Raw genomic sequence first — 11562 nt, forward strand, 5'->3', positions numbered from 1 at the left:
CATTTAAAATGGTTAAGGTGGCTGGACCTCACAACCGTGCAGTTCAAATCTTGAACCTAGCAGCTTGAGAAACATGCAGTGTGTGTGTGTGTCCAGCATGTGTGGAGAAGGGACTGTGGACCATGCCCCAGGTGGAGTCTTTTTTCACTTTCTCTCTGTATCTCTTTGTTCCTGTGAGTGCACATGCCCTCTGGCAAATTAAAAAAAAAAAAAAAAAGAAAGAAACTACTTGGCCAGCAAGCACTATCAAGTTTCTACCCCATGCCAGGTATTTTAGAAGATCTTAGAGAATATTTTGCTTTACTATAGAAAGGCAAGTTTGGTGGATAAAGTATAGAAAATCATGTGATAGGGCCAGCAGGTGAAGTGGAGGGTTAAGGTGCTAGACTCCCACATGACCAACTGTACAGTTCAAGTCCTGGACTTGGCAGCTTGAAAATCATGCCAGGCGCTTGTGTGTACATGCTCAAAATTCCAAGAGAAACAGGAGAAGAGACTGAGGCAGAGCCATGCCCCTGGGTGGTAATTCCTCACTTTCCTTTTCTCTTTCTGTCTCTGGTGAGTGCATGTGCCTTGTTGGGGTGAAAAGAAACTGAAAAAGAAAATCATGTAATAAACAGGATGACAATGACTACTCGTTGAATAGTAACAAAGTTTAGACAATTTAAGCAAAATATTTGAGAAGGACTCATAAGAACAGGAAACTGGGCTAAACTTTGAAGGCAGAGGCTGAGAATGCAGAAAGCCTCTGCAATGGGGTAGGCATAGCATAAGCAGAGACCACAGCAACAGAGATGGTGGCGGGCACATCAAATTTTGAGAGAAAAAAACCTGGGTTGTGGTCTCTGCTCTGCCATTATCTGACTACATGACTTTAGGTAAGTAACTTCACTTCCAGGCCCCAGTTTTCACTTTCATCAGTAAAAAGGGGTTATATAGTTTGTAAGATCACTCCCAGCCTTGATGCCCGCCCTATGATTCTAAGTGAGACTCACTAGGCATGCATCCTGTGTGAGTAAAGACCTGCAAAATAAGAGAGAAGGCAGCAGGAGACCAACCTGCCAATAACAATATGTTTGGAAAGGAGATGGAGACCACAGTTACCTACATATTGTGGGATCCAACTATACAGTGCTTGGTAGAGAATGAACATGATATTATGTGAGCATCTATTGCAGACTCTTGAACATGAATCACATGAGTTAATGATAAAAGTAGCTGCTTGCTGCAAGAAAAAAAAATCTATGTGTGGACAGGAATGGGGGAGGCTGGAGGTAGGCAGAGAGATAAGGATACCCAAAGAGACTTGAAGTAAGAAAGAAAACAAAGAAAGAGTAAAATGACAAGAACAAAACTAAACATGAAAGTGTGAAAATCAAGAGATAAGAGTTAATCAGATTTAAACCACTTGAAGCAGAGACCAGTTATTCTTTGTCTTTTGAAACCTGATTCCCCACAGGGTACTTTAAATACACTGGCAAAGGGCCTGTCCTGAAGCATAGAGGTTAGGTGAGCTGAATATCACATGGCCAAAAGCAGTTCAAATTCTGGCCCCAGAAGTTTCAATGAGTGTGCATGATGGGAAGGAGAAATAGAGTAAAGGGGATTACAGAAAAACTATGACCCATTGGAGGGAGCTTTCTTTCTCTTTTTGGTGAGCATATGTGCTATCAGGCAATAAAAAAAAATTAACTGGCAGATGCACAGTCAGGAAAAGGATTACAGAAGAAAAATTTGAATATGCTAAAGATGATCTGAGTGAGAATAAAGAAAATGAGTTTAAAAATCTACCTTACACAGGGCCGGCAGGTGGCGTGGTGGTTAAGAGCACTGGACTCCCACATGGCCAACCACAGTTCGAGTCCCGGAACTGGTGACTTGCTTTCTCGCTTTCTCTCTCTCCCTCTCTCTCCCTCTCTCTCTCTCTCTGGTCAAATTAAAATAAATGAATGAATAAATAAAGTTAAATAAAATAATTCTTTTAAAAAAAATCTACCTTACATGGACCAGCAGTTAGCGTAATGGCTATGTCGCTGAACTCCCATGTAGTCGACTGCGGTTCGAGTCCCGGATCTGGCAACTTAAACTCATACCAGGTGCGTGTGTGCCCAAGATCCCGAGAGGAGAATGGAGAAGGGATTGTGGCGTGGCCATCCCCCCAGGGGGTGATTTCTCACTTTCTGTCTCTCTGTCTTTCTGGTGAGCGCATGTGTGTGCTCTATAGCAAAATCCTCTAAAAAAAAAATTTACCTTACCATCTGAACTTTTTTTTAGGTTTTTACCATAGAGAATGTGCTCTCATGGGAGAGACAGAGAGAGACAGAAAGAGGGCAAGTGAGAAATCACCCCTGGGGATGATTGCAGCCACAATCCCTTCTCCTCTGCAAATGCACCTGGTGTGAGTTTAAAGCCATTGGGTCCAGTCTCAAACCATGGTTGGCCATGTGCGAATCCAGCCACCTTAACCACCACACCACCTGCTGGCTCCGGGAATGAGTTTTTTTTAAACATGCAACAAATTACAAGAACGAAAAAATCTTACTACACTTTATAGAATGAGTGCACTAAATTTGCAACTCTGATTTGTTATTACCAAAGTTTTAACATTCAAATTATTATTTTTATTTTGGGCAGAGGGCACATGCAATTGCCAGAGTGAGCAGAGAGAGGTTGAGAGAGAAAGCAACCCCCAATGAGGTGTGGTCACGCCTCAATTCCTAATTCCTTCTCTTCTATCTCTCCATCCTGTCAAGATTTGGGGCACATATGCACATGGGCCTAGCACATTTTTCAAGTCACTGTGGCCAGGTTTTGAACCATACAATCCTTCATGTGGGACCTACCTCCTTTAACCACTAGACTAAAGGGGCTGGCCCAACATTCAAATTCCTATCTTAGAAATCTGCTGTTTCAAAAAGCACTTCCTTGGACCAGCAGTTAGCGTAATGGCTATGTCGCTGGACTCCCACGTAGTCGACCGTGGTTCGAGTCCTGGACCCGGTGGCTTAAACTCACGCTAGGTGCATGCGCATGCGTCCCCAAGATCCCAAGAGGAGAATAGAGGAGAAGAGACTGTGGCATGGCCATCCCCCCCGGGGGTGATTTCTCGCTTTCTATCTCTCTGTCTCTCTGTCTGTCTGTCTGGCGAGCGCACACGCCATATAGCAAAAACCTCTCAAAAAAAAGCACTCCCTTAATTTGGTGCAAAAGAAACTGAACCTAAAATGTGGATATTTCACTTTTTTAGTTTGCTCATAAAAATTTAAAAATTGTAAATAACTTTGGGGCCAGCAGGTGGCATAGTGATTAAGATGCTGGATTCCCACATTGCCAACCATTGTTCAAGTGTTGGACCTGGCAGCTTAAAACTCATGCCAGGTATGTGTGCGTGAATGCCCAAAATTCTGAGAGAATAGATTGTGGTGTGGCCATTCCCTGCCTCCCCGGGGGGTGGTGATTTCTTGCTTTCTGTCTCTCTGGTAAGTGCTCTTGCCCCGTAGCAAAAATTTCTCAAAAAAAATTTTTTTTATAAAATAACTTTTACAAAATAATAACAAAAAGACAACACACAAAATGGGCAAATGAAGATATTCTAATGGTAATGAACACCTGAAAAGATGCCCAGTATCATTAGGGTAATTAAAATTAAAACAACAATGAGATATAACTTCATACCCAATAGGTTGGCTAAAATATAAAAGACTGACAATATCAGATGTTGGTGAGGTTGGAGAATTCCAATTCTCATACACTGCTGTTGAGAATATAAATTAGTCAGCACTATGGAAACTGTCTGACACCTTCTTATAAACATATGCCTATTCTGTAACCCAGCAATTCCATTTCTAGGTTTTTATTCAATAAAAATGGGCATATAAAAGACTTGTATAAGAATGCTCATACAACTTCATTCATAATGGTCCAAAGATGGAAACAACTCTAATCTGTGTCAACAGGAGAATGAATAGATTGTGGTATAGTCATAAGAGGGAATATTATTCAGCAATAAAAGCTATGGGCACATGCAAGAACATGTACTAATATTTTTTTTAAATATGCTAAGAAAAAAATGTAGGCATAAAAAGGATATAGATAATGATTCTATTTCTATGACATTCTAGAACAGCCAAAATTAATCACAGTGACAAAAGCAGATCAGTGGTTATAAGACCTGGGGATGAAGGTGGGGGTTAATTAAAAAGCTATAAAAGAGAACTTTGTCGGGTGATGGAAATGTTTCATATGTCTAGGTATGAGTTACCTGTATATATACAACTATCAATACTCATCCAACCTGAATGTTAAAGATTTGTGCATCTTCCTGGGGCTGGTAGATGGTGTGGTGGATAAGGATGTTGGAGTCCCACATGGCCAACCATCGCTCAAGTCCTGGATCCGGCAGCTTGCTTTCTCACTTTCTCTCTTTCTCACTCTGTCCCTCTCTGGTCAAAGTAAAACAAATAAATAAAGTTAAATAATTATTTTAAAAAAAGAGATTCGTACATCTTCTTGTATGTTAATTACATCTCATTTTTTAAAAGTTATAAAGTTATTTTTTAAGATGTAAGTTAGGGCTGGCCCTATAGCCTAGTAGTTAAGGGAGCAGGATCCCACATAGCTAACTCATGGTTCAAGTCTCAGCCCCGGAGACTCGAAAAATATGTCAGATACATTTTGTGTGTGCCCCAAATCCTGACAAGATGGAGAAATGGAGGAATAGGGATTGTGCTATGACTAAACTTGGGGGCAGAGGAGGGACTATTCCTGGCTACCCCACCCCATCCATCTCTCCCTCTTTCTTTCTCTCTCTGGAGAATACATATGCTCTTTGACAATTCAAAAAAGGGGGAGAGGTAGCATGGTGGTTGAGGCAATGGGCTCCTACATGACTGACTGTGGTTTGAGTCCCAGACCTGATGGCTTGGTTTCTCACTTTCCCTCCCACCCTGCCCTCTTTCTCTGTGATCAAGTTAAAAAAAAAAAAAAGTAATAAATAAACTTAAATGAAATAATTCTTTTAAAAAAAGTGGGGAGGAAGAGAGAAAAAATTTAAATAAACAAATAAAACATTAAAAAAATAAAAATAACAGTTAGGGACCAGCAGTTAGCATAATGGCTATGTCGCTGGACTCCCATGTAGTTGACCGTGGTTCGAGTCCCGGACCCGGTGGCTTAAAACTCATGCCAGGCGCGTGTGCGTGCATGCCCAAGATCCCGAGAAGAGAAAGGAGGAGAAGGGATTGCAGCGTGGCCATCCACCCTGGGGGTGATTTCTCGCCTTCTGTCTCTCTGCCTCTGTCTGTCTGGCGAGTGTATGTGCCCTATAGCAAACACTTCTCCAGAAAAATAAATAAATAAACAAACAAATAAATAAATAATAAAATAAAAGCTAAAATTCTCTGGGCTGGCTCTGTAGCTTGTTGCCTAAAGCAGCTGGATCCCACATAGCCAACACTGAGTTTTGAGTCCCAGACCCAGTGGTTTAAGAAATATGCCAGGTGGGTGCCAGCAGGTGGTGTGGTAGTTAAGGCACTGGACTCTCACATGGTCAACCACAGTTCACACCCCGGACTGAGAGGCTTGAAAATCATGCTGGGTACTTGTGCGTACATGCTCCCAAATCCCAAGAGAATGGAGGAGAAGGGATTGCAGCATGGTCATCCCCTAATGGGGGGGGGAGGTGATTTCTCACTTTCTCTCTCTGACTCCCTCCACCAATGCATGCATCCTACAGCAAAAACCTCAAAAGAAAGAAAGAAAGAAAAGAGAAGAAAAGAAATATGCCAGGTGATCGTGTGTGTGTGTGCCCCAAATCCTGACAAGATAGAGAAATGGAAAAGAGACTGCAATGTGATCAATTTCCCATGGTGGCAGGGGTGGTGGTGGGTGATTTTTTCCTCTTTCTCCCTGGTGAGCATACATTATCTCTACCAAAAAAAAAAAGTTAAAATTCTTTGTATTCAATGACTTCGGTAGGCTATTTAACAATATCTATCAATACTTGACCACATTTTAAATATACAACAGAGGTCCCTAAAACCTATCTAAATTCACTTAATGTCTAAATATAAATAATAATTTCAAATAAAAAGTATACCTATGAAAAGTTGATAAGTGATACTCACTCATCCACAATATTTTAATCAAAAAATTAACTGAACTATAGCCAGTATACATAATTCCTATTATCAAAGCTTAGATTAACCACTGAAACCTTTTTATTCTGAGGACTTTGATGAAATTATATTATTCACAGCTTCTATTTTTCCACAAAGTACAGAGAAGCAGTATCACTTGTGTAAAAGGAAATTTTGCTTCAAATTTCTAAATCGTATAGATAAATTGCACTTTTTCAGAAAAGTCTAACTTAGATTCCTTAGATCAAAACACAAACTTATATTTAATTCTAAAGAACTGAAAATTAGTTAAATGGTGTTATAAAGAAATACATGGAAAATAGAAAATAAAAAGCAAGAGAAGCAAATAATTATTATCGTACCCATTAAAAATATGTTGAATAAGTGGGTGAGTAGTCTTCATGTATACATCCCAATTGGTGCACGCTTCACCAAAGACTTCATCAAAATAAAAAACATGCTGAAAAATAAATTTGATTTTTATAGAAAGAAATACATTCTGAATTTTCTTCACCAGTATTCTAGGTAACACATGATAAAGGCCTAAATACATTGAAAAATAACAGTAATTGACCATGACAAACTTAGAGATAAATAAGCAATCAATAACTGGTAAATGACAGGGCTTCTTTTACTTGATATCTGTAGGTATATTCTTACAATGTAAAAAAGAAGGCAAACAATTTTTTATATCTCTTAAGGGAACTCAGCTGATGAGTACAAGAGTGAGCTAAGCCTCCTTTAGTCCAGGAGAAGAACTGATTTCTATGGGTTTACCTCATAGCTCAGTTAGGGCCAACATATTTGAAATTTAGGAACGAGGCTAGGGAAAAAAATCTCCATTCTGTAGGTTACATAGCTTAACTCTTAATTCCATAAACATTTATTGTGTTTAGCTAGTAGCATGTATATTTCACTTTTTAAAAATTATTTTTTATTTAACTTTATTTACTTACTTTAATTTGTCCAGAGAGGGAGAGAGGGAGAGAAAGAGAGAGAGAAAGCCGCCAGGTCCAGGACTGGAACCACAGTCAGTCACATGGGAGTCCAGCGCCCTTAACCACCATGCCACCTGCTGGCCCCAGTAGCATGTATATTTCAGTAGGCACATGAAGGGCCCAAAGATACTACCCTACCCACCCCTCAAGAATGTTTATTTACATAAGAATACAGGTGACTACAAACTTTATTTACTTACTTTAATTTGTCCAGAGAGGGAGAGAGGGAGAGAAAGAGAGAGAGAGAGAGAGAGAAAGCCGCCAGGTCCAGGACTGGAACCACAGTCAGTCACATGGGAGTCCAGCGCCTTTAACCACCATGCCACCTGCTGGCCCCAGTAGCATGTATATTTCAGTAGGCACATGAAGGGCCCAAAGATACTACCCTACCCACCCCTCAAGAATGTTTATTTACATAAGAATACAGGTGACTACAAGGTAAAAGAAACTTAAGAGACAAAGAACTTGTGGAAGTCAAAGAGAAAATATATTCTCTCTGATTAGGAAAGTCTATGAAAAAGACTGTACTGAGAATGGGCCATAGGGGAAGAAGAGGAATTTGAGAGGAAGAAATGAAGGGAGAGAAGGTATTTCAGGCATGGGGGAAGCACGAGCAGCCCAGGTGGGGGAGTCCAAGTAGTTAACTGCTTAATTAATGTTTAGGGATACAATGTGGCAGAAATACAGGATTTCACCAATTAGAAAGTGAGACAGAGGCTAAAAAAATGAGTTAGGGGACCAGCAGTTAGCCTAATGGCTTTGTCGCTGGACTCCCACGTAGTCAACTGCAGTTCGCGTCCCGGACCCGGTGGCTTAAAACTCACTCCAGGCGGGACCAGCAGTTAGCGTAATGGCTATGTTGCTGGACTCCCATGTGGTCGACCATGGTTCGAGTTCCGGACCCGGCGGCTTAAAACTCATGCCGGGCGCGTGTGCGTGTGTGCCCAGGATCCCAAGAGGAGAAAGGAGAAGGGATTGCGGCATGGCCATTCCCTCTGGGGGATGATTTCTCGCTTTCTGTTTCTGTCTGTCTGGTGAGAGCATGTGCCCTATAGCGAAAACTTCTCAAAAAACAAATGAACAGGGAACCAGCAGTTAGAGTAATGGCTATGTCGCTGGACTCCCATGTAGTCGACCACGGTTCGTGTCCTGGACCCGGTGGCTTAAAACACGCCGGGCGCGTGTGCATGCGTGCCCAAGATCCCAAGAGGAGAATGGAGGAGAAAGGATTGTGGCGTGACCATCCCCTCTGGGGTGTGATTTCTCGCTTTCTGTCTCTATGTCTCTGTCTGTCTGGCGAGCGCACGCACCCTATAGCGAAAACCTGTCCAAAAATAAACAACGAAAAAAACTCTCAAAAAAAAAAAAAAAGAGTTAGAACTATGGTGTAAGGCTTTCTAGACATAAGCCATAAGGGAGAGGGAAGAATTCTCATATTTAATTCAGTGAACACTGGAGAGACAATAAATACACAGGCCAGACAGTGGCATGGTTGAGGCAGCTGAATCTCACATGGCTGTTCAAGTCCTGAACCTTGCAGTTTAGAAAACATACTACACAAGAGAGAGAGAGAGAGAGAGAGAGAGAGAGAGAGAGAGTGTGTGTGTGTGTGTCCAAAATCCTGAGAAGAGAAAAGAAAGGATTGCAGTGCAACCATTCCCCAGAGTAGGGTGGTACGGAATGGCTCACCAACTCCATAGAATGGCCCACCAAGTCCTGCAGGAGCCTGGGGCATAGGAACACCAGCCAGGATTCCTCTGCCAGCAGCCGTGCTGATGCCTGGACCTCCAGCAGCCCCAGCAAGTGGCACTTGAGCAATGCCAGTATCTTTGGGAGAAGGTTCTACTGTCTCTACTGTCATGGAGACCAGGTTCTCTCCTCGCAATAGCACCACACTTATTTTCCCTTTCTATTTGTTTGGAGTTCTTTGGCTTGATCTTCCTGAAGAGGATCAAATTCACATGCTTGTCAAAAGCCTTCAAGGTGAAGATCTCAGCTGTCTTACAGGATGCACCTGATTGTGTAGTCAATGTGCTGCAGCATCTTGCTGTTCTTACCCACAGTCATGGTGGCGATTCTGATGGCTCTGATTGCGGCCCAATTCGCCTCCACAGAGGCCTAGTTACCTGCCAGCAATCTGATTCCTGCTACCTGGGAGAGAGACTTTTTGCTAGTCTGTGTATGCTCACCAGAGAAACAAAGAGATGAGGGAGGAGAGGGAGGGAGGGAGGGAGAGAGAGAGAGAGAGAGAGAGAGAGAGAGAGAGAGAAATCACCCCTTGGGGGGATGACCACACCACAATCCCTTTTCCTTTCTCCTCTTGGGATTTTGGGCACACACGCACTCATGCCTGACGTGAGTTTTAAGCACCGGGTCCAGCACTTGAACCATGGTTGGCCATGTGGGAGTCCAGCGCCTTAACCACTATGCAACCTGCTGACCCTGGGGTGGGGGAGTGAGGAGGTGTGCCCTCTTTCTTTCTCTGCAAGTACACATGTCCTATAGCAATTTTTTTTTAAATAACAAAAATAATTTTAATAAGAATTATGCAAAGAAGGACGATCTGAGCCATTTTAATGGAAGATTCATATGGTTAAACACTATGAATAGATTATGAACAAGGACCCTAGTAATTCAGTGGTGAGGTCAGAAAGTTCTAAATTAGATGATGACAATAGGAATAAAGAGATGGATACATAAGAAATTTGGCAATTGGATACAGAGATCTGAGGACAAAAAAATAGTCCAAGATAACTTCCAAAGGAAAAGAATCATGGTAATATAGAAAAGGAGAGACTCCACTAAATTGGATCTGAGAAGCATTAATTCAGTAGCCATAATTATTTGCATAATTTAGAGGCTTAACATGTGGTAGCCCAACAATATCTGAGTAAGAAATCACAGCAATTTCAAGTCTGAGTAGAGCGTAATGACTGTACACAATGAATGCTAGATAAGGCCCTACCTTCTGTCACCTTTTGGGCCTTCTCTAAGGAAAATATGTATGGACAGATCCTGATCTAGCCTGGAGAGACCCTGATCTAGTCTGAGGCCTATTTATTGAGGGCCACTCCCCAGGTTCAATTCTGTTTTGTGTACTATTACAACAGAATAGAAATTTGTTAGGTAATCTAGAAATGAAAAGAAATGGGACCAGAAAGTCAAATTCATCAGTTGGAAAAAATATCCAGAAGTTAGGTGAGAAGATAGTGAATCTGATCTGTGCAGAATGGTGAAGACATCTGTGACCTTTTAGTGCCTTGAAAATTGTGATTTTTTTTCCTTAAAAAAAATAATTTTATTTATTACCATTATTACTATTAATTTTGCTATAGGGCACATGTGCTCACCAGAGTAAGGGGAAAGCAGCAGGTGGCATGATGGTTAAGGCACTGGACTTCCACATGGCTGATCATGGTTCAAGTCTTTTCTTCTTTTTCTCTCTCGCTGGCCAAATTAAAATAATAATAACAACAAATAAAATAAATAAATATTTTTAAAAATAATAGAGAGAGAGGAAAAGCAAGAGGCCAGGTCTGGCACTTGAACCACAAGCTGGCCATGTGGGAGTCCAGTACCTTAATCACCACCACCTGTTGGGCCTAAGACTTTAAGGACACAGTTATTAACTAAAAGTTAATAATTGTTGAAGCTGTGTGGTAAGTACATAGAGGCTCATTATACTCTCTTTTTTTTAATGAGTAAGAGGGAGAAAAAGAAGAGGAGAGGGGAAGAGACAGAAAACAGAAAGAAAGCTATTTTTGAAAGTCTTGCCTATGTCTTTAGGTGGGTCCCAAACCAAACCTGAGCCTCCCATGTGGCCCCAGCCTCATGTAGTGGCACCCAACCACGTGTGCCACCATTGATAAGCTAGTATATCAGTATCCATATATATATATACATATATATTTTTTAAATAATTATTTTATATATTTATTTTAATTTGATCAGAGAGGAACAGAATGAGAGAGAGAGAGAGAGAGAGAGAAAGTGAGAAAGCAAACTGCCAGGTTCAGGACTCAAACCACTGTTGGCCATGTGGGACTCCAGAACCCTTAACCACCACACCACCTGCCGACCTCTACATATATATTTTTTTGTTTGTTTGTTTTTAATTTGTTATAGGTCATATATGCTTGCCAGAGAGATAGAGAGAGAAAAAAAGTGAGAAAGCACCCAGCACCCTTCAGGATTGGGGACCACACTGCAATCCCTTCTCAATTCTCCTCTCAGGATTTTGAACAAACACACACATGTGCCCAACATGTTTTTTTCAAGCTGCTGGGTTGGGGACTTGAACCATGCAGTAGAACACGTGGGATCCAGTGGCCTTAACCACTATATCACCTAGCTAGCCCCCATTGACTCTTTTATATAGTTTAATACAATATTTTTGTATATATTTTTTTCTTTCAGAAAATGGAATG

The 11562-nt window shown here is 41.4% G+C and overlaps 1 protein-coding gene across 1 annotated transcript in view; it reads right to left on the minus strand.

The window, feature by feature from the left end:
• KIF24 (kinesin family member 24) overlaps nucleotides 1–11562 on the minus strand; it is a 57143-nt gene that overhangs the window by 32611 nt on the left and 12970 nt on the right. The window contains exon 3 of the mRNA XM_006143118.2: nucleotides 6500–6597. Within this exon, the coding sequence (XP_006143180.1) occupies nucleotides 6500–6597 (98 nt within the window). The remainder of the gene's footprint in view (nucleotides 1–6499; nucleotides 6598–11562) is intronic.

This window comes from Tupaia chinensis, unplaced genomic scaffold, assembly GCF_000334495.1.
Source record: "Tupaia chinensis unplaced genomic scaffold, TupChi_1.0 Scaffold000093_1, whole genome shotgun sequence".
Lineage (NCBI taxonomy): Eukaryota > Metazoa > Chordata > Mammalia > Scandentia > Tupaiidae > Tupaia > Tupaia belangeri.